The sequence below is a fragment of the Felis catus genome, chromosome A2 (genome assembly GCF_018350175.1).
Source record: "Felis catus isolate Fca126 chromosome A2, F.catus_Fca126_mat1.0, whole genome shotgun sequence".
NCBI classification, from domain to species: Eukaryota; Metazoa; Chordata; class Mammalia; order Carnivora; family Felidae; genus Felis; species Felis catus.
In genome coordinates this window covers 82387902-82412763 of record NC_058369.1, presented here as the reverse complement: position 1 = coordinate 82412763, position 24862 = coordinate 82387902, and the positions used below count along the sequence as shown (strand labels likewise).

At 35.1% G+C, this 24862-nt stretch overlaps 1 protein-coding gene and 1 long non-coding RNA gene across 2 annotated transcripts in view; one reads left to right on the top strand and one right to left on the bottom strand.

Moving 5' to 3' along the window:
* The window catches only part of RSBN1L (round spermatid basic protein 1 like), a 67788-nt gene that overhangs the window by 18525 nt on the left and 24401 nt on the right, over positions 1-24862 (bottom strand). The window contains exons 2-3 of the mRNA XM_003982695.6: positions 16779-16889; positions 7937-8577 (exon numbers count right to left, since the gene is read on the bottom strand). Coding sequence (XP_003982744.1) covers positions 7937-8577; positions 16779-16889 — 752 coding nt within the window. The remainder of the gene's footprint in view (positions 1-7936; positions 8578-16778; positions 16890-24862) is intronic.
* Positions 3715-5041, top strand: LOC109497436. Its single transcript, XR_002153635.3, has 2 exons — positions 3715-4225; positions 4634-5041. It is a non-coding gene; the product is annotated as an uncharacterized LOC109497436 (long non-coding RNA).

Here is a 24862-nt window from a genome sequence, read left to right as displayed (position 1 = left end):
AGGACTTATTTTAAGTTGAAACAGATGAGGTTTTATTTACATTTTAAGCTTCAATATTTGCACAGAGTACAATACTACAATACAAGGAAACATAAAATACATATTTTAACATTATTATACTGTTTTATCCGCTAAAAAATAGTGCTAATTCATTATAGATACTCATTATCATGAATTTCTTTTCTTTTGTTAAAATTTTTTAAAGTTTATTTATTTGAGAGAGAGCGCACACGCACATAGCACAAGCAGGGTAGGGCAGACAGCGAGGGAGAGAAAAAGAATCCCAAGCAGGCTCTGCACTGAAGGGCAAAGCTCAATGTGGGGCTCAATCTCATGAACCGTGAGATCATGACCTGAGTCAAAATCAAGAGTCAGACACTTTAAATGACTGAGCCACCTAGGCGTCCCTATCAACAATTTCTTTAATGCTGCTAAGTGCATTTTCCAAACTAAGATTAAAGAAAAACAGTAAAGGTTAGATTTGCACACTTCCTCTCTATGAACTCATTCAATTATCTCTTCTCACATGTTTCTAGATCTTTTGAATACTGCTTTTTGGACTGGTTTTGACTAAATCTGAGGTTTTTCAGAATATAAAAGGCAGAAAGAGGAATTAAAGGATAGTGAATTACAAAATTTTAAAATTCAAAACTTCTCTATAGATTTTCTTTCCTCCGGTCTGTAAAAAGTATTATGTCTCAACTATACCAGGTTTTAGTAAACCTAACCTATTGAACTTAGTTAATGAGAGGTCATGATCAAATCATCAAACTAGAACATGAATTTGGCTTTGTTTCCCACACCCTGTCTTTGTTATGGTTGATATTAAGTGAAACTACATTCCAACACTGATACCTCATTTTCTTCCTCCCGTAGAATACTACCATGCATGAGTCCAATAATGTTATCTCAAACAATTCTTTTGGTGAAGACAAATGCACATGGCAGGATGTAGGCTAATTCATTTGACATCACCAAAATATATAGCCTCACTATATGATTCTACTAATAAGCATGCTGCACAATAATGCCAGGTAAAGGGAAGAAGGGTGCTGAAAGAGAAATAAGGTACAAGACATATTTTCAGTTTCTCAAGATGAGTGTTAATGTCATATTCTAAGAGGTACTCAGAACTTCCAAGTTCTCAAAAACAGTGATAAATAAAATGAAGTCCTCAAATACCTAGGAATGAATCTCAAAAGATGTGTAAGATCTGTAGGATGAAAAACAAAACATATTATTGAGAGAAAATAAAAAACTAATGAAGGAAAATACCATGATCACAGACTGAAAGATTCAAAATTGTAAAGACATCAATTGTATCCAAACTTAATTACAACTTCAATGTAATCCCAATCAATATCCTAAGCAGATTTTTTGTAGTATCTGACAACTATAGAGTTTATACGCAAATCTAAAGAGCCAAGAAAATCTTGAAGAACAGCAAAATTAATACTTACTCTACTAGATATCAAGAATCATTATAAAGTTATAGCAACTAAGACAAAAAGAATAAGGAAATCGGAAAGAGCCCAGAAATGCACACCATATATATGATTCAGCTGATTTATGGCTAAGAGGACATTGCAATGTAGCATGGAATGGGTGCCTTTTCGATAAATGATCATGTCCATTGAGTACTTATATGAAAAAATATGAACCCTGATGATGACCTCATATCATATACAAAAATCTATTCAGAAGAACTGTAAATTTAAATGCAAAAGATAAAACAATAAAAGCTTCCAGAAGAAAACTTCAGAGAATACATTAATGACCTGGGTTAGGCAGAGATTTCTTAAGCAGGACACAAAAAGCACTAATCATAAATGGGAAAAAAAAAAAAACAAAAAACCACTTATAAATTAGATTACATTAAATTAAGAACTTCTAGTCATCAAAGCACTCTTAAGAGTGAAAAGGCAAGCCTTTTCGAGTAAGAGGATATATGTGCAATACATATAATTGACAAGATTCTTACCCTATCCACAATATATTAAAAACTCCAACAACTCAATGAAGAAAAAAAAAAAAAAAAAAGCCAGTAGGGAAATGTGCAAAAGAGTAAACTAGTTACTTTCAAAAAGAGGATATCCAATTGGACAATAATTATATAAAAAGGAACTTGACTTCCTTAGTCATCAGGAAAATACAAATTAAAACTACAATGAGATACTACTACACAGCCACCAGAATGGCTAAAATGAGGAAGACAGACACTACTGAGTGTAGCCAAAGATGTGGTACACTGCTGGTGGGAATGTACATTGGTACAATGACTTTGGAAAACCTGCAGTATCTAGTAAAGCTGAGCATGTGCATACTTTTTGATCCTGAAATTCTAATTTTATATACATAGCCAACAAAAACAAATACATATGCTCACCAAAACACATGTACAAAAATATTCATAGCACCCCTACTGTAATAGCCACAAACTGGAAACAATTCAAATATTCATCCATATTAAAAAGAACAAATAAATTGTGGTATGGTCATATAACAGAATACCATACAGCAATGAGAAAATAAACTGTTGTTACACACAAGATAGATGAATCTCACAAACATAAAGATAAAAGGAAGGAAGCCACACAAAACAATGCACATACTATTTGATTCTGTCACATAAATGTTCAAAAACAGGCAAAATTTATCTGTGATATTTGAAGTCAGGAGGTAGTTGCCTGGGTGCTTGTGTATGTGCTGGTGGTGGGGTGCAAAGTAGTGATAAAGAGGGGTTTGGAGAAAGCTCTGGCTACTAGTAATATTCTACTTTTAAAAATCTCGGTGTGTTCATTTAGTAAAGATTCATCAAGGTATGCATTTATAATGTGTGCATTCTGTGTATATATACTTCAATAAAAAAGTTTATTTAAAAAATCGATTTAACAAAAGCTTAAAGAAGCTTATCTTTTACAAAAATTTTAACGAAAAACGAAAAATAAAACTATCATATGATTCAGCAATTTCACTTCTGGGTATTTTTATCTCATGGAAATGAAATTACTGTCTTGAGTAGACAGATGCACCCCTATGCTTACTGCAGCATTATTTATAATAGCCAAGACACAGAAAAAGACACAATGTAAGTGTCCATTTGTGGATAAATGGATAAAGAAAATGAGGTGTATATAAGCATACAATGAAGTATTAGCCATTAAACAAAGAAGGAAATCCTGCTGATTCCAGCAACACAGATGGACCTTGCAGGTATTATATATTGAAATAAGTTCAGACAAAGAAAGACAAATACTGTATGATCTCACTTATATGTGGAATCTTAAAACAAAACACAAAACCAAGCTCATAGATCCAGATAAAAGATTGGTGGTTGTCAGAAGTGGGGTGGGAGGGGGTAAGAGGGTGAAGGTGGTCAAAAGGTGCAAGCCAATTATAAGATAAGTAGTAAGTCACCGGCATGCAATGTTCAGCATGGTGACTGTAATTAATAATACTGTATTTTATGTTTAAAAGTTGCTAAGAGGGGCGCCTGGGTGGCTCGGTCGGTTAAGCGTCCGACTTCGGCTCAGGTCATGATCTCACGGTCCGTGAGTTCGAGCCCCGCATCGGGCTCTGTGCTGACAGCTCGGAGCCTGGAGCCTGTTTCAGATTCTGTGTCTCCCTCTCTCTCTGCTCCTCCCCTGTTCATGCTCTGTCTCTCTCTGTCTCAAAAATAAATAACATTAATAAATAAATAAATAAATAAATAAATAAATAAATAAATAAATAAATAAAAGTTGCTAAGAGAATAGAGCTTAAAAGCACTCATCACAAGAAAAAAATCTGCAACTATGTATGATGGTTGTTAATTTATTGTGGTCATCATTTTGCAATATATACAGATATTGAATCATTAAGTTATACACTAAAACTAACATAATGTTCTACCTCAATTATTGCAATTAAAATTCTCAATAAAAGGGGTGCCTAGCTGGTTCAGTCAGTGGAACATGTGACTCTTGATCTTGGAGTTGTGAGTTCAAGCCCCATACTGGGCACAGAGATTACTTAAAAAAAAAAAAAAAAATTAAAGTTAAGAAAAAAAGTTTTGAAAATCTCAATAAAGGAAAGGCAAGAAAGAAAGAGAGAGAAAGAGAGAGAGAGGGAGGAAGGAAGAAAACCTCATGTCCATTAAGCAGTTACTCCCAATTTTCCCTTTCCCCCAGTCTTGGCAGCTACCAATCTGCTGTTTCTATAGATTTACCTATTCTGGGTATTTCATGTAAGTGAAGTCATACAATATGTGACCTTTTGTGACTGGCTTCTTTCACTCAGCATGATGTTTTAAAGGTTCACCCACACTATGTAACAGTATCTGTATTTCATTCCTTTTTATGGTTCAATAATATCCCATTGTGTGCATATATCATAATTCAGTGAACTCCTTATTTGTATATAAAGCATTTGTGGTAATTTTTGACCTTCAGTACTTGCTGAACTCCCTACCATAAATTAACACACTTTTAAGAATCCTCACTCAGAAGTCAGTTGTCACCTATTCAACAAAATGGAAAATTTTAATATTGCACTAAGTCACTATAACAACTCTCTTTGTATAACCTGTTAGTAGTCTATGAAATATTGCTAACAACAGCCTTGTGAATTAAATAATATTATCCTTATTTTGTAGGTGAGAAATCGGAGACAAAGCTGAAGTAGCAGGCTAGTGTCACAGTGGGTAAACGGCAAGATCCTGACAAGACCCCTTCTCTTTCCATCCACCCCACATCAGAGTTCAACCAGCTATTCACACTAACCCAGTCACAACTCACTACAATGACTATAAGATATTACTACAAATTAAATTTTGAAGAGAGGTTCTCACATTCAGACAAGAAAAGGCTCAAGTTATAAACTGGTTTAGCTCTAAATACATGTTTATAACTTAGTCTCTGTAATTCATAAAGCATTTTCCCAAATAAAAACCTATACAAATGGTTAAATAATTTCCTGGAGGGATACCACAAATTAGGTTAAGAGATGGGGGTTTACTGGGAAGAATCAAGAAACCAGAAATAAAAACAAGCTACAAAAAGTATGCTCATTTCTCTCCTATTTGCTCTTTTTTGGATTCCATTCAGTTTCAGATAGCTAGCGCCTAAGAACAAACACAAGGCTACCTGCCCCAGTCGGCAGCAAACAACTTCTTCCTTGGTTTCCTCATTTTGTTGTTTTTATAATGTTTTTATTTATTTTTGAGTGAGAGAGAGAGACAGAGCATGAGCCTGGGAAAGGCAGAGAGAGAAGAAGACACAGAATATGAAGCAGGGTCCAGGTTCCAAGCTGTCAGCACAGAGCCTGATGCAGGGTTCAAACCACGGACCATGAAATCATAACCTGAGCTGAAGTCAGACATTTAACCAAAACTGGGCCACCCAGGCGCTCCTCAGATACCTCGTTCTTAAAAAAACAAGAAATACCAAATGAGCAGTTCAAAGTAGCTCTTTGCTGGATATTCTTCCCCACATCATAGGAATGACTCAATCTGGAGGATCTTGGGGCAGTGAAACATGGACCTTGCATAGGCAGCTTCCTGCCAGTAACTAAAAAGCTAAAGAGGTAAAACCTGTCCTTGCAGCTGACAGATCATATAGGGGCGAGAGCCACAGCTGGTAACCAAGAACTCTAGCATCTGCCTAGCGTTTCCTCTATGTAACATGTATTATACCAAAACCCTGGATAGGTAATGAATGGTAGGTGGCTCTTCAGGGACCCGCAACCCACAACCTGGCCACACAGTGGCACAATTAATGAGTCCCAGTATCTCATTTTAATTCATAACAAAAGCACTTATTACACAGTAACATGAAAATTCTTGTTTAATAAAAAATTCCTAATTTGAAAGAAAATGTATTTGGGAGCTATTTGAAAAGCAAATGTATTATGACATTTGAAAGATTACTGAAATAAACTTGCATAGCATGGCAGCAAGAAAGTTTGTGATATAATGAAAATAAGTGGGATTGGAAGTCAAGAGGCCGAGCATAAAACCTAGCACTTAGACGTATAATAAATGACAAGTGAATGATCTAGTACCAAAGGACTATGGGCAAGTTATTTCTTCTCTCCCTATTTCTAAAATTAGATTGTAATAAGGCTTAAATGAGTTATTACATTTGTGTTTAGAGCAGTTCCTGGCACAGAACTATTTATTGACTAAATAGTAGACACTATTACTAGATACTAATAGATACTATCACTACTTCCACCACGAGACAGAGGTGTAATCTCAGACAAGTTACTAACCATTCTAGAATTCTATAAAATGACAGTGCTAATAATAGATGCTCTATAGCTCCCCTTCAGCTCTAAAAGAATATTTACATTCTGATTCTCAAACATGTTACATTAAGGAGTATCTTCCCACAGGCACATTAAAACTTTAAGTACTACTGTATTTTCCAGACAATAGTATATTACAGAATATATACCAAACATACAGTGGGGGAAGGGGGCTTGGACATGTGGATATGATTGGACGTCCAGACTATCACTTAAGGTAGAGACTGTAACTTAAACACATATCACAAAAAGAAATATACTCAGAATAAGTAAAACAGTTCTGGATGAAGATTGAGGAGATTGTGTTCTACTCCTGACACTGCTACCAAACTTAAAATAGTAAATTACTCCTATCTATGTTTGTTTGCTTATCTGTAAGGTGAGAAAGGTTGCAATACATGATCACTAAGATCTCTTTGGGACTTTTTTCACTTTTTTCCTTCTTTCCAAACTAGCATAATGTCAATTATTACTTAGAAAACTGGGAACTTTAGCACCCATAAATATGAAAAGTTGGCTTATCTCCTGGCCTAAGCAAGCAGTCCCTGATCTGAGAGTGGGTGCAAATGGCAATGGCCTTTTGTTATTTTTTTAATGTTTGTTTGTTTATTTATTTATTTATTTATTGAGAGAGAGAGAGAGAGAGAGAGAGAGAGAGAGAGTGAGTGAGTGAGCAGGGGAGGGGAGAGAGAGAGGGAAGGAGAGAGAATCCCAAGCAGGCTCCTCACTGTCAGCATAGAGCCCAATGTGGGGCTTGATCCCACGAACCATGAGATCATAACCTGAGCCGAAACCAAGAGTCAGATGCTCACCTAATTGAGCCACCCAGGCACCCTGGCAATGACCTTTTAGATGAGCCCACATTCACTTTCAAGAGCCAGTAGATTTGATTTTGCCTCTGCTTTCTAAAATAATGTACATTCTATACCATAGAGAAGGGCAGGAAAAGGAAATTAGCTCAATAAATGCACTGATACACTAACCTTCTCACATAATTGCAGAATTAACTGATTCCTTTGTACTAAAATATATTTAACAGCCAACATTTACTCAGCACCTACTATGTGAAGGATCCACTGGTAAGTACTTTTAAGATAGAAAACAAGATAATTTTAAGTGATCTTTAGGTAAGAGTACTGCTGTAGGGGCTGGAAAATACATGGCTACATCCATCACATTTCTTTCATTTCCAAGATAAATCCTTGCAAAAAAGGACAACAGAATCTTATTTCATTATCTCTAAGAAAAAAGAGATTAAGTAGAATCTGAAATTTATTTTTTTATATTACTTATTTTTTTTTTTTGAGAGAGAGAGCATGGAAGGGGAGGAGAGGCAGAGGGGGAGAGAGAGAGAATCTTAAGCAGGCTCCACGCTCAGCAGAGTCTGACGCAGGACTCAATCCCCCAACCCTGGGATCATGACCAATGATGGAATCAAGAGTGAGATACTCAACTAAGTCTCCCAGGCACCCCAGAATCTGAAATTTAAACTCTTATGTTCACATCAGGACAGTAATTTATTCTTAATATTCCCAAAAGTTGTCATTATAGCCTTACCTTTTTATTTCAAACCCACAGCAAAATAAAAAACAGAAACTTGTCTAAAACATGCTAAAAGTTAAAAAAAACCCAAAACCTAAAAACCTCTTACCTGAGCATGAAAATTGGACATAGTCGTTGTCTCTATATCCTTCTTTCCTAATATCTCCATTTTCACTGGTGAATTGGGAAAATTAAATGAAAAGTAGTCTAAAAAGTCAGGTAAATAAGTAGCTGCCCCATGAACAATACCCATTACATAGAAAGCTGCAGAGTTTTCATTTTCACTGAACACTAGACCCACAAACTCTTCTGCAAATCTCTCCATCTCCACAGGAGACAGGTGGGAGAGTTCACTACTGTAGGCGTGGATAACAGATGCGCCTCCATTAGGCTGGTGCTCAATATGAATGAGCTGTTTGAACTCCAACGTGTCCAACCTTTTGAGGTTATTCTGAACCCGTGGCTCCTTTAATGAGACAAATGGAAACTCACTGTTCTCTGGAATTTTGGAATCATAGTTCTTGGTATCCAAATTCTTTCCACTGTAATCCTTTACATTATCATTTAGGATGCCTTTGGCTTCTTGATCTTCAACATCAGATAGCAATCCTGAGCAGATGGTTTGAATAGATTTGCTATACATTTTTGGACGCTTCCGTTTTTCATTCTCTTTGTGTTTCTTTTTCTTTTTCTTCTTTACTTTTTTAATTTGTAAGTCTTCTGCATTTGTTTTTGGTTTCTCCTTCCCACCTGTTGAGAAAAAAAATTTTTTTAACTCCATATTTTAGTTACTTAAAAATCATGCTTAAGGAACTATTGTACAATAAATAAGCAAAGTTTACTCAGATTTGAGTTTGTATCTGGGACTTGTTTTACACAATATTGATAAACATAATTTAGTCAATCTCCTTCCCTCTCTACACACACACACACACACACACACAAAGGCCTACGACAAATTTGTACCTATCGCGCATGGTGCCATTCTGACATGTAGCAGACGTTCAATCAGTGTTTACTGAAGTAATGAATGGATATTTTAGAAAGCATAATCTTCAAATTTAAATGTAAAAAATCAGAAATGGGAAGTTGAACAGAGATCAGTCAGATGTTTCCCAATGACACATATCATCATTTTAATGCATCTAAGTTATTTAAAAATTGCATGTAGTCAAAAGACTTATAAATCACAAAGGGAGAGAACTACTTGCATTGTACGAGCAGCAACAAACACAGCAATTCCTTGGCTGTTTACCATATTTCCTCCTTACTATTCTTGCATCTAAAATGGACTATTTTAGAGGTCCACTAGATTTTGCAAAGTCCCCAATGAAGACCCAATAAGGCAGCATAAAGGAGATGACAAAATTAGAATAATTTCACATGTCCTATAAGCATAAATGATACCCATGTACTAGTAAAGAGATGAATAAAAAAGTAAAACATTTAGGGATTATAACCATATACATTAATAAGCTTCTGTAACTAAAGTCAGGTAGATTCTGGGTCCAGAAATTTAGAACTCCAAAAAATACAAGAGTAATGTACAGAGGCTATACAGCTATAGACTAAGTGTACATATAAATGTGTAATTTTATCACAATATATTTATTTCTGTACAGCAAGAAAAATAGGAGAAAGCAAACATCTTCACAAGAAAATATTATGCTGGGGCATCTGGGTGGCCCAATAGGTTAAGTGCCAGACTCTATATATGCTTAGGTCATGATCTCACAGTCCTGAGATTGAGCCCCGTGGCAGGCTCTACACTGAGCCCTCTCTCTCTGCCCCTCCCTCATTTGTGCTCTTTTCTTTCTCTCAAAAATAAATAAACTTAAAAAACATACTATGCTTCCTAAGATAGTATGAGAAAGCCATATGGTAAGAGTTAAGAAGAAAAAGCATTCACTGTTTCTACCTGTTATTTCACTTTTATAGACAACCTGTTATAAATTAAACCTTCCCAATCTGTTTCCTTACCTAAATTTTTCCATATGCACATATGGCTTTTATTCCTTTCTGTCTCCAGTGAGTGAGATGTCCTGCCTACTTTTCAAAACTAAGTCCCTCCCACCAACTCCAAAAACCCTTACAAAAATAGTTCCCTATCCTCTTCTTTTGATCAAACTTCTCAAAGCAACCATCTATGCTGAGGTCCTTCCATTTATTACCTTATTCTTATCCCTTAAATTCTAAGTCTGCTTCAGTCTACTCAAATTTACTTTCCCAGAATGTTCAAATACTAAATCCAATGATATTCTCTCAATTCATTCTTCCTGATCTCTCCAAGCTTTAACAGAATTATCCAGTTCATCCTTGATTTTTTGCTTCTTTGACATTACTTCCTTGCTAATTTTTAGTTTAAAAGCCTCATGACCGTCTTTCATCCTGAATGCTGGAGTCATATTAACCTTTCTATAAATTTTATATATTGTTGGATATTTATCCTTTAAGTAAACTGCTTTGAAGGGTTCTCAATGCCTACCAAATAAAATACAACCTCCTCAATATGGAATCCAAAGACAATGCTCTCAGGACAACTGGACAGCTCAGTTGGTTAAGTGTACGACTCTTGGTTCTAGCTCAGCTCAAGATCTCTCTCACAGTTTCTAAGATCAAGCCCTGTCTTGGGCTCTGTGCGTGAAGCCTGCTTGGGATTTTCTCTCTCCTTGTCTCTCTGCTCCTTCCCGGCTTGCTCGCAAGCATGTACTATGTCTCAAAATAAAAAAAAACAAAAACAAAAACAAAAAAAACAGACAATGCTCTCAAGTACTTCATTCTCTAGTCAATGTGTACTCCTTACAATTTCTTATAAAACACTTAGCCTGTGTTATCTTTCTACTACTTGCAAAGACATCTCCTCTTCCGAAAATACCCTTGTTCCACCCAGCACATCTGACCTCTTTCTTACCATTCTTTAAAGACAACTCATGTCATTTTCTTCATTTTGCTTTCCCTCTCTAGTTGGAATCACTTCATTCTAAATTCATATAGGGGCACTTGGGTGGCTCAGGTTCCTGGCTCTCCCTGCCTGACTCTTGGTGTCAGTTCAGGTCATGATCTTTACGGCTCATGAGTTCAAGACCCACATCAGGCTCTGCACAGACAGCGTGGAGCCTGCTTGGGATTCTCTCTCTCTGCCCCTCCTCAGTTCTCTCTCTCCCTCAAAATAAATAAAAACTTTAAAATAAATAAATTCATATAGGGGCGCCTGGGTGGCTCAGTCGGTTGAGCGGCCGACTTCAGCTCAGGTCACGATCTCGCGGTCCGTGAGTTCAAGCCCCGCGTCGGGCTCTGTGCTGACCGCTCGGAGCCTGGAGCCTGTTTCGGGTTCTGTGTCTCCCTCTCTCTCTCTGACCCTCCCCCGTTCATGCTCTGTCTGTCTCTGTCTCAAAAATAAATAAACGTTAAAAAAAAAATTAAAAAATAAAAAAAAATAAATTCATATAGTTATTTTTTTCACTCATAGGATACCTGTATATCACGTCCTTCCACATACTATATGAGCCAAACAATTTTTTTAAACATTTTTTAATGTTTTTTTTTTTATTTATTTTTGAAGGAGAGAGAGAGACAGAACATGAGCGGGGGAGGAGCAGAGAGAGAGGGAGACACAGAATTTGAAGCAGGCTCCAGGCTCAAGCTGTTAGCACAGAGCCCGATGCGGGGCTTGAACTCACATACTGTGAGATCATGACCTGAGCCGAAGTCAGACGCCCAACCGACTGAGCCACCCAGGTGCCCCCGAAACAAGTAACTTTTATATGAATTATAAGAAAGAGTTAAGTGATAAATTCCCCCCTGAGCCAGGCATTGTATTCCTCATGACATTTAATACATTGCTACGGATGAACATTTAATAAATCCATAAATGAAGAGATTTCTCTCACCAATAAACTAACTGAGGTCTGTGGGTTTTTTCCTTGTCCCTCCTTCAGCCAAAGTTTTCCACAATATAAATACCACTAAATCCTAATCTTGGAAACAACAAACATAAAGATTCTCTTAATAGCAATTCTAAAAAAGGGAAATTTAATGTTAACTTGTAAAAATTCATTACTTCTAAAAATTTATAAATATACAATGAAGACCAAATTGGTATAATTATGTAAAGCAAAAATAAAAATCTTTCAACATTACTGATTACATAGGTTTGTAGAGTCATAAAATGCAAAGTGTTCATTTTCTAATGTCTACACGTAAATAAATGAATATATTAATAAACTCATACTTGCTACCTAGGAATGAACTATCAAAACATTAGATTTAATATTTTAAGAACAAAATTAATAATGAAAAAAATTTAAACAGAGAGTTAATCAGCATGAAAAGATAAAATAGGTATATATACGTAAGCAAAATCCAAATGCATCAAGGAAAAAAAGCAGTGAATTAAAAAATTATAACTTAAGGGGAGTCTGCGTGGTTTCAGTCAATAAGTGTTTGACTCCTGCTCTCAGCTCACGTCTTGATCTCAGGGTCCTGAGTTCAAGCCCTGAGTTGGGCTCCACATTGCGTGTGGAACCCACTTAAAAACAAAAACAAAAACAAAAACAAAAAACAGAACTTAGTACTATATGCTGCTGAAGCAAGCTCCAAAAACAGAACTTAAAGTTTAAAAGGCCTAAGTACAGTAACTAAATGGAAAATATATATAAAGTTGCACAAATTAAATGGGCTGCCAAAATAAAGAATTTCATTTCAATGAAAATATAAGCTTCATATCCTATTACATTTATACCTAACACATGTTTAAAAAGTAAAATAGAAAATATCCAGCCATTAGAATCACATGTTACTTTGAAATGAATTAGGCACAACAGTCTATTTTCTATTCACAAGGATGAATGAAAGTAGTAACAGTATTAAATGGTCAGAAACTGAAAAATGCAAAATAATAAGAAATCAGTTAAGAGAGTCTTATAATGAGCAACAAGGAATTAAATTCCCAAGACAAAGTACTCTGTAATTAAACACTAAAGCGAGCACAGTATGCAGAAAAGAGTTAACATAACATGGCTGAGACTGCTGGTCTGAGAAAGGACTGCTTACAGGGGTGGCCCTGGGCTGGTATCTGAGAAACTGGTACTTTGGGAATGTCCCCACAATTCCTTGGTAAGAGTGGCTCACTGTATCTAAACTTTCCGTGCAAACAATATGGTTTATCTTGACACCTTTTTCCTTTTGGGAGCTTGGAATTGTACATGCTAGACAAAACATGCCTATGTAACCAACCCCCAATAGAAACCTTCAGCATCGAGTCTTGAGTTTTCTGATAAACAACATTTCAGATGTGTTTGTCACAGTTCCTTGTTCAAAGAATTAAGCGCATCCTCTGTGATTCCACTTGGAGAAGACTCTTGGAAGCTTGTGCCTGATTTCCTCCAGACATTAATTACCCCATGTGCCTTTTCTCTCTACTGATTTTACTTTGTATCCTCCACTACGGTAAATCATAGCCATGAATACATCTATATGCTGAGTCCTACGAGTCCTCTCAGCAAATCATCAAACCTGGGGGTAGTGTTGTGGACCTCTGATGGACACAGGTAACATGCATTCTTTACAAACTGAGACACTAGCATTCACTAGACATATTTTTACATTCACTAGATAGATTTTTAAGGTTTTATATAATCTGTCACTCATTTCCTTTGTTAGAAAGACAAGTGAAATGCAGTAGACATATAGGTAGACAATCTTTAAATACTTTAAGGAAATTAGACCATTTTGATTATCAGTGTTCTTCTCTTACACTAAAAGTATTTAAAGCAACATTTCTCTAAATCCTATGATTCTTCAAATCAGACCTATGCTTTTTTTTAAAGGATCGTGTATGCTTTTTTTTAAAGGATCGTGATACGTACCCATAACAAAAAGGGTTGTCAATTTGAACCCTCAAAAAGTATAAAAGAATAGGATTGATAAGGGACCTTCCCTCCACAGATCCATAGATCCATGAATATAGTGGACCCCAGACACACACACATACACAGAGCACCACAGACACACACACGCAACAAGAGCCAAAGAAAGATTCAATCAGAGAGAGGTGCACGCGCACGCGCGCGCACACACACACACACACACACACACACACTGCCAGAGAGGAAAGAGACCCTCACTTAAATACAGAAATAAACACACACCGAAACAGATACAAAAACAGCATGTATTGTTAATAACTAATTAAACAAAAACTTTAAAAAGTCACAAATCTACTGGCATTAATTTCTACCACTAGAGTTAGTATATTAGTGTTAACAAAAGAAAAAATAAGGGCTGTCCAGAAAAATTGGATCTGATTTCGTATCTAATATGGGAATTAATATTTATATATAACTCATTATCATACATAGAAAAAAAGTAGTAATTAGCTATTTTCAACCTCTGGGTCTTAGGGGAATGACTCTTGCTTGTTTTGCGTGGCAATATTTTCACTCTTCCTGACATGAATTACCTACCTGTGACCTTTGGTATACTAGTAATAATCTTGGATATTGGCTTCTTTTAACCCTCATTCCCCTTGCTCACCAGCAAGCTTCTTTTATGTGCTATAATGATAAATATCACTCTCAAAAATACTATAATCGTAACACCTCTGTTCTTACAACTTTTCACAACATAAAAATGGCTGAAACATAAGTATGCTCAGAAAAAGTAGGTGGTAGATGTTAAACATAAAAAGATAAGCTAAATCAGTTTATTTGTTCCTTTAAACTATTTCTCATAAAGCAAATAATCCCATTTTGTCAGTGAAAAACATTTACAAGATTTATGCACTAATAAAAATTTTTTAGCATGTATATAATTATGTATTTATATACATAATCTAGTCATACTCAATCTCATGCAGTTTTTGATGAAAACCTGGAGGAAATGAGACTGGTGCAGAGTTAAGAGTTAGGATCTATTTTAGATGTCAAACACTGTCATTAAACAATCAATGCCTGTGTGTGCCATACTTTGTAACATTATCCGGAGAAAATAATACAGAGAGAAGAAAGGTTGAAAGGAAAACAGGGCACAAAGGGCACACAGTAGTAAATACCAGCACACTGTCCCCACCAACAGATTCTGTTGTTGCTCCAGGACATCACCTCTCCCTGGTCATAGACTAGCAGGGCAAATTGTTTCCACTGGATAATAACAAAAGCTAACACTTACTTGGTGCTTACAATGGGACAGGCACTATTTCCAAAATGAATCATGTTTTATTCACTTAATTATCTATATTTTACCTAGGGAGGAGATAATTTTGTTGTTGTTTTTCAATCACAAGAGTTAATCTTTCATACATGTTTACAAAAAAGATTCATATCCACTTAATGAATTATCTGTGGGCCAGACACCATGGTTGGCGCTTCCACCATACTTTACCTGATTTAATCTTCACAACCCTGTAAAGCAGTAATTACATTATTATTTACCTTCATTCTATAATTAAGTACATTTTCCCATGGTCATCTCAGAGGTCACTAAGATTCATTTCTAAAACTATCTCATTCTTCCCCTTTATCATTACTAGGTTTCAATTTAGTTCAATTCAAAATTTTTCCTAAATTTTTCATGTACTTCAAAGTCAAGGTTACTATTGTATACTACTGAAAAATCTCCATTTTCTTAGGCTATTTTAAATTTTGTTTGCATATATAATCTCTAGATTCACATATTTCATATGAATGGTATGTAAGGAATCCAACATTCACCCAAGTGACAGGAATTTCCATCACTGTACATTCCATTGGATAAGAAAATGACTATCTGACTAAACCAGTAAAAAATGACTATTTGACTAAACCAGCAGGGTAAAGTTAAGTAAACACTTCAAGCATTAATCATTAGCACTAGAGTGGTCAGATTTGAGTCCCGCCTCAAAGGCTTGCAATCTAATTAGACAACACAGCTAACACACGCTGTCAAAAGAAATAGAATAAAAGGACCATGAACATTAACTAACCATCAACTTAAGCTCTGAACTGTTTCTTCCAAAGTCAAAAGAATTTTATTAAAAATGAAGTGCTGACAAGTAGAAAATAGCTCAAGACCATCTGGAAACATGACAAAGAATGAAATGAAAATACAGAATCTAATATTCTGTTTATCTTAAATAATATAAATTAACCAGTTACTTCATTACACATACAATGCTATAAGCTTTTCTTCCTAATGTATATAATGGTTTATTAACACATGAGTTCAACATCAAATTAATCAAAGTCAATGTATTCTGATCCGTAAATTCTCGACTTAACAGGGGCAGCAAATGAATTTGTTAGCTGTCTAGCAACCAAGTTGCCATGGATTCTTCTTGCTATCTGACTGAATTTAAGACTGTTCTTACTTCTCTTCTACCACATATTTCCTGAAAGAGTTTAGATTTATTGATAGGATTAGTATTATTACTCAACCACTCAGCCCCATGTATAAACAGCAACTGAAAACAAACATTAACAGAGAAAAGGCAGGAAACAAAAACAGGATATTCTTTAGGTATGCAAGCAACACACAGTAAGAGTATATCTTCTAATTCAGCTCAGAGTAAATGATCCCCGTATGATACCAGACTTTGAGATGGTGATTACTGTCAAATATTTTTAAGATCACTTTTTCTACCATCCATCCCTCTTGTACTAAAATTGTTTTAGCTCTTTAGATGATCTAAACATGGGTAAATACTAGTAATGCAAACACAGAATTAAATAACCTATATTTAAGGAAACTAATAGTTTGATGAAGCTCAACCTTTACTACTTCTTCATAAAGTATACTGAAGAAATATACTACTAACATTATGGATTAGAACTCCCTACTATTACAATAACTTTCCATATTCTAACCATTAAAGTTTGCTCTCAGCAAAATTTGGCAACAAACATTAAATTACTAAGTCTGAAAGTACAATGAGCAATATAATATAGTACAACTTACATCACTAAATATAAACTTACTTTTCAGCAAAATCTTTATTTCTCCATTTTCTTTCTTGATCTCATTCATTACTTTATGCTTCTTTTTCTCTCTCTCTTTATCTCTCTCTTTAATTTTGTCTTTGATTTTATCTGAAAGACAAAACAAAGGAAATATTTAAAATCATTTTAAAATAAATAAATAAATAAAATCATTTTATAATTTTTCGCCATGAACCATAGTGCAATTTCTAGAGTTACAATATACCATGAAAAATCAGAATGAAAAACAATCATGGCTTTTGTTCTTCCTCTCAGGTTTGGGGGAAATAGATTTCCGAATTTCCTGTCATAAATTAACATGGAACACATAATATACACATCATATATTGTCCAAATTTATCATTATAAAGATTTGTAGAGATTCTAAAGAAAAATCTTCATTCTAAAGATTATTCTTCATTTAATTCATGTCAACCACAATATTAGACTACCTTCAAATCACTTAAAATAACTGCCTAATTGAGATAGTAAACTACAATGGAAAAAGTGCTACCTTTGAGGTTGGCTATATCTGAATTAATACCTTAACAATGAAAAAACAATCACAGTTTCTTAAACTATAAAATGGCGGTTATTATCTTTCTCACAGGTTACTGTAAGGATTAAATAAATCAATTTATAAAATGACTACCCAGAGCCTGGTTTATATAAGACTAAATGGAGTTCCCCTACCTTTGCTTGCATCTTTTAAAAAGGATATGACTGATCTGGCTAGCTGGTGATATTAGGATATTAAGATAAAAGGTATAGGGGCGCCTGGGTGGCTCGGTTGTTGAGCATCCAACTTCAGCTCAGGTCTCGATCTTGTGATTTGCGGGTTGGAGCCCCGCGTTGAGCTTTGGGCTGAGAGCTCAGAGCTGGAGCCTGCTTCAGATTCTCTGTCTCCCTCTCTCTCAGTCCCTCCCCCACTCTATCTGCCTCTCTCTCAAAAATAAACATTAAAAAAAATTTTTTTTAAAATAAAAGGTGTAAGAACTCTAGGAATCATTGATCTGCATTCTAAAAATTTAAATTTGAGTTTGTAAGATTTATTGCCCTATTCTTGTTCAATCAAGCTCCAATGCCCCCAGCAAAAGAGATCTAGAGAATTTTAAAATAGTGATGTAGTCTCTGTTCTCAAAATGCTTCCCATTGATTACAAAGTCATGATTGAAGCACCTAAAATCTATAAAATATCTTCTAATGTAACAGAGATTATATAGTGTATATACACAGATTACAGAATTTTTTTTTTAATTTTTTTTTTAACGTTTATTTATTTTTGAGACAGAGACAGAGCATGAACAGGGGAGGGTCAGTGAGAGGGAGACACAGACTCTGAAACAGGCTCCAGGCTCTGAGCTGTCAGCACAGAGCCCAACACGGGGCTCGAACTCACCGACTGCAAGATCATGACCTGAGCTGAAGTCAGCCGCTTAACGGACTGAGCCACCCAGGCGCCCCCAGAATGCAGAATTTCTTAAAATCCCCCCTTACTGTCCTTTCTATAAATATTATCCTGAGGCCATAACCACCTTATGATTAGATTACCATCTATATCAGTACTGCCCAGTAGAAATATAATGCTTATCTGATATGTCAATTTGAGTTATTCTAGTAGTCACATTAGAAACAAAAACTAACAGGTGAAACTAATTTTAATAATACGTTTTATTTAGCTAATGAATCTAAAACATGGTCATTTCAAAATGAAACCAATATTAACAAATTACTGAGACATTTTACATTATTTTTTTTCCACAGTAAGACTTCGAAATCCAGTGTATATTTTATACTTAACGGCATATCTCAATTCAAAGTATTCAACAGCCACATGAGTGACACTAGTGACTACCACACTGAACAGCTCAGGTCTAGACTACTTAAACAGAAAATTCTTAGAAAAATAAATTAATGCACTTAATAATTTAAAACTTACATTCATTAATAAAAAAAATTCAAATAGCATATTCTACCGATCAAACTTGACAAAGTGGTTTTGCAAAAATGATAATACTCAAAACAGAGGAGAGGACAGATGATGGTAGAGCAAACCAAAACAGGGACTGACTTAACAAATATAATTGCTGAGTATAAGAAAAGGGTTAGGGAAATACAAGTAAGTAAGGTCCTCATCTGTTCACATATAACTTAAATTCTAGAAATACATTAAGCTGTTCTCACACTTCAGATTAGTTTACTTTTTGATGCTTAAAGTCCTTGAGATCCTGTCATAGGCTGTCATCCAGCTATTAAGTGTTTACTCCAACTAGCTGGAGCTTAGACACATACATAAATTAATATTTCCTAAGTAAACATACATTTTTAATGAACTATTTATGCCTCATTTAAAAATCACAACTGAAGAAAATAATCGGTCTCTGCATTTATTTTCCCAATCATCCCTGTTAGTTTATTAACCTAAAAGTGTTATTTCAATAACTATTGAACTTTTAAAGTTTATTAAAGTATAATATACACACAGAGAAAAACATGTAAGTATACAGCTCAATTTTCACAAAAATGAACAGCACAAGGATCCCCGTCTTCCCTTCCAGTACCCCTAAGAGTAACCAAGATCCTAACTGCTAACCACACAGATGGAAATAACTACAGAATTTTAATGGCATATATGTATACAAAGACTATGATATAATATAAACTTACCACAGTCACAAAATATAAATATTTTTCAGAATAAAATTAAACTAGCTTCTCAGAAAATAAAATTATAATATGGTTATGACCCAATTTTTTAGTAAACTTTATTTATATACTTATAAATATATTTATTTATAGACAGTATAGACTTTAAGAGCAGTTTTAGGTTCTCAGCAAAACTGAACAGCAAGTATATACAGATTTTCCATATAGAACTGCTACCCCTATACATCCCAATTTTTAAAAAATTATAATGTACACACATTCAAAAGACTGAAAAATAATAGTTCAAATTATTAAAAGCTATTATTTTTGGTGGCACCTGGGTGGCTCAGTGGGTTGAGTGTCTGACTCTTGGGTTTCAGCTCAGCTCATGATCTCAAGGTTGGTAGGTTTGAGCCCCACTCCCTGCTCTGCGCTGACTGCCAGTGTGAAGCCTGCTTAGGATTCTCTCTGCCCCTCTCCCACTTGTGCTGTTTCTCTCCCTCTCTCAAAAATGAACAAACATTAAAAAATAAATAAAAAATAAAAAGGGTGGTAAAGGACTGAAGAAAAGCGATACAAACAGACCCATGATAAGAATTTGAACCCAGAAGCAAAAGGAATATAAGAATGGAGGAAAAGAGAAGGAATAAATGACTAAGCATTATCAAACTAGAACAAGCTGTAAATTACAAAGTTGAAAAATAAACATTTGCTAAAGACATATACCATATGTAAAAGTTGATATAAAAAATAAAATTGATTAAAATAATTTCAAATAATATAAATGGGATTTTCAAACATATATTCAATTTATTGAATTACCAGTATATTTCAGATTTAATGCACCCAATATATTTCTATTGAGCACTTATGTGCAAGAGATAAAAAGAGTAATAGTGCTGTACTAAAGAATCTTACAATCAAGGATATCAGTTGATATTGGTTGATTCTTAATATTGGTACCACTATGGAAAACCAGTTCTTAAAACAAACAAACAAACAAAGACCGGTTCTTAAATAATAAAATCATTGTTTTCATCTTGTTATAAAATTTACTAGTCTCCACCAGTATTACAGTCATTATAATAACATAGAATGAAAACGCACACACACATAAACAAGTATTAGGTGAATCAGTCCAGTATAAAGAAAGTAGAACTTATAAAAAGCATTGTTAGAGAATCCTTTTGAGAGATTTCTAATACACCAACAATCCATTTATCTGCAATCTTCAGAATAAATTCACAGTTCCTACATAACAGAAGACTGCCACTGTTTTTTAATCATTCTAATAATTTTCAAAAATGTATTATACTTCCCTGCTTTCAAAAATCTAAGAAATATAGTCTTTTCATTATGACAAAAATTTAAACTCTCACTATCACACTCATATTGATGAACTCAAAAACAAATCAAAATTTACCTGTTCAAAACTAAAAAACAGTATTTGAGTATCATTTAATTTTTATTGTCTTAGCTGTCATTTATCATTCCACATACAAGAGGTGACAGCTATAACTTCTGGCAGTCACCAATAGGCTCATTCTCATCCCCCTGTCCTAAGAAATTAGACCAGGTCCATCAATACTATACTGTATACAACAGTATTCAGGTTCTCTATCTCTAGCCCTATTAAAACAAGTTTCACACTGTATTCTTTCTAGTTATAAACTTATCTTTCTCCTTATAATCAATCCTCCCCCACCAGTATATAGTTTATTCTTGAGAGTAGAAAAGACTCTACCTCAATAAATGCTTGTTTGATACACAAAACAGGTCCTGTGATATAGTAAATTACTGTTATTTTCTGAAGCACATTGTGACTTTCCTTTTATGTGCTCTACGTTGATCTTTATTAATTCTTCCTTCTTTTCCTAGCCATACCACAGCAAGGAAGGAAATTCTTAGTCCTTAAAGCCATCCAGGAGTAGTTCCTCAAATTTATTTCCCCTTCTAACTACCCTGGTTGTTTCTGACAAAAAATCCTGAGATTTATCAAGTTGCTACTCCAAAAACATTAGGGTTTCACAATTTTTCTAAGTCTCAATAAAGGCTAATAATTTTCCCTGAAAGACAATGGGGTAATTTCTCTTTTATGTAGATCTCTTTTTACATGAAGAATTCTTACAATATAACATCTAAAAAACTAAGAAAAAGAAAGTAACAGTAGGAAAAGCATGTGACTCTCGATCTTGGGGTCGTAAGTTTGAACCCCATGTTGAGTGTACAGATGAATAAAACAATAAAGAATTTTAAAAAGAAATAAAAAAAATTTTAATAAAAAAGAGAAAATAGAAAAAGGTGCAAAGGACATAAAAAAATTTCAACCTTACCAGTGTTCAAAGGAACACAAAACAATATAAAACTGTGGTGCCTGGGTGGCTCAGGCAGTTGAGTGTCCTCCCCCACTTGTGCTCTGTCTCTTAAAAATAAATAAACATTAAAAAAATTTTTGAATAAAAATAAAATAAAAACACAATAGCAAAGGGGTGCCTGTCTGGTCCAGTCAGTGGAGCATATGACTCTTTGATCTCAGGGTTGGGAGTTTGAGTCCCATGTTGGGTGTAGAGATTACTTAAAAAATAAAATAAAATCTTAAGAAAAATACAATAGCAAAATTGAAAAGCTAAAAACATGAAGGTAAAGTTGGGATAATCTTCCAAAAAGAGAGCAACAAGACAAAGTGGAAAACGGCAGAAAAAAAGGTTACCTAAAGGATCTCTTCAGGAGATCCAATATCAAATTAACTGAAATTTCAGAAAAGAAAAATAGAATTTTACAGGGAAGGAAAATATCAAAATGAATGAGAAATTTTCTCAGAAAAAAATGAGTCACCAAACTTTAAGGGATGAGCAAAGGGGCTCAGTTGGAAGAGCATGGAACTCGACCTCAGGGTCATGAGTTTGAGCCCCCTGCAGGGTGCAGAGATTACTTAAATTAAAAAAAATAAAAAAGAGAGAGAGAGAGAGAGAGAGGAGAACAAAGAATGGAATTCACAGTGGTAGCCCCCCTCTCCACATACACACCAAGCACATCATCATGAAATTTTAGTTTCAAGAGAAGATCCTAAAAGCCTCCTGAGGAATTAAAAAAAAAACACAAAACAAAACCAGATCTCACATAAAAGATCAGATAACAGTGTGGAACTCAACACAATAGTAGATGGTAGAAAGCAATAGGACGACAAGTGCCTTCAGAATGCTGAATGAAAGTAATGTTTAACCCAGAATTAGAGGATCTGTCAAACTATCAACCAAGTACAAAGGAAGACATGATCACACAAGCAAAAATTCAAACATTGTTACCACACACACACCCTTTCTTAGGATGCGCTTAAGTAAATTAAGGAGTAAACAAAGAAGGAAAAGGAAAACGGCATGAGACCAAGGAAACAAGAGACCCACCACAGGAAGGCACACAAGAAAGTATCAGTATGAAAACTGTGTAGTTGGCTTAAACGATAACCAGTTCAGGTATAGAGCACTGCAGAAACCACCTCCAAGAATAAAAGGGAATTGCCAGATTATCTCTTACCACAGAACACAAAGAATAGGGCAGAAAATGAAGATGCCAATACATATAAATAGAACTTCCTGGACTTATAATGGGATTTCGTCCCAATAAACCCTTTCATTGTAAATTGAAAATACTGGGGTGTCGGTGGTTCAGCAACCATGGTTCACAGTTAAGTGTCCGACTTTGGCCTCAGATCATGATCTCACAATTCATGGGTTTGAGCCTCACAGAGGGCTCTGTGCTGACAGCTCAGAACCTGGAACCTGCTTCAGATTCTGTATCTACCTCTCTCTCTTTGCCCGTACCCTGTTCCTGCTCTCTCACTCTTGCAAAAATAAATAAATGTTAAAAAAAAAAAAACCAAAGAAACATTTTTTTTCATTAAGTTAGAAATGCATTTAATACACCTAATTTAACAAACATGCTCAGAACCCTTACATTAGCCTACAGTTGGACAAAATCATCCAACACAAAGCCTATTTTATAATAAAGTGTTGGATATCTCAAGTAATTTATTGAATATTTCACTGAAAGTGAAAAACACAATGGCTGTGTGGAGACAGAATGGTTGTAAGCATATGGGTTGTTAACCCTCATGACTCCATGGTTGATGGGGAGTTCACCTCACTGCCACACCCAGCATCACCAGAGAGTACCCTACCACATATTGCTAGCCCTGGGAAAAGATCAAAATTCAAAAATATAGTTTTTACTGAATTATATCACTTTTGCACTATCATCTAGTCAAAAAATTCCAAGTCACTGTAAGTCAGGGACCAATATGTATGAAAAGAAAGGCCATTTTTAACTATTACGAAAATCCAGAAGGCCATACAGAAAAGGATCTCTGATGTGCATTGAACAGTATTTGCAAAGTCATAATAGGCACTATTATTCACTTTAAGTTTTATGAAATTACTGGTTAGGCAAGAAGCTAGATTATAAAAGTGCTAAATTCTTATTACCCTTAACAAGAATGAAATATAGTGTGTCTAAAACCGATCAGTCAAAAAATAAAAGGCACTATGAGCATTTTATTCAGAAATTTGGAATTAAACGATGAGAACTAAAAGAGTTAACAACTGGGGGTAGGGGTAGGGAATGCAAAGAGTTAGGGCCATTTCTCATTATAAACCTTTCAGTATTTAATTTTTAAAATTTTTATTTTTTGAGAAACAGACAGCAAGAGCAGGGGATGGGCAGAGAGAGAGAGAGAGAGAGAGAGAATCTTAAGCAGCCTCCACACCCACACAGAGCCCAATGTGGGGCTCGATCCCATAAACTGTGAAATCATGACCTCAGCAGAAATCAAGAGTTGAATACTTAACCAACTGAGCCACCAAAGCATCCCAATTTGATTTTTTAGATTAAATTTTATTTTTAAAATTTACAAAGTCATGGCCTTCCTTTCAAAAACCCATCTCCCCATTCCAGTTGTGAGAAAAACATCAGACAGATCCCAATTGAGGGACATTTTATAAAATGCCTGACCAGTACTCCTGAAACTATCAAGATAATCAAAAGCAAGAAAAATCTAAGCAATTGCTGTAGCCAAGAAGAGCCTATGTAGACATAATGACTAAATGTAACGTGGTACCCTGGGTGGGATCCCTGAACAGAAAAAAAGACATTATGGGGGCATCTAGGTGGCTCAGTCAGTTTAGCATATGACTTCTGATTTTGGCTCAGGTCATGATCTCACAATTCATGAGATCTGGCCCTATGCCAGCTCTATGCTGACAGTACAGAGCCTGCTTGGGATTCTCTCTCTCCCTCTCCCTCTGCCCCTCACCCACTCACTCTCCCTCCCTCTCTCAAAAATAAACTTAAAAAATTTTTTCTTTAACATTTATTTATTTTTGAGAGACAGAGACAGCACCAGTGGGGGAGGGGCAGAGAGAGAAGGAGACACAGAATCTGAA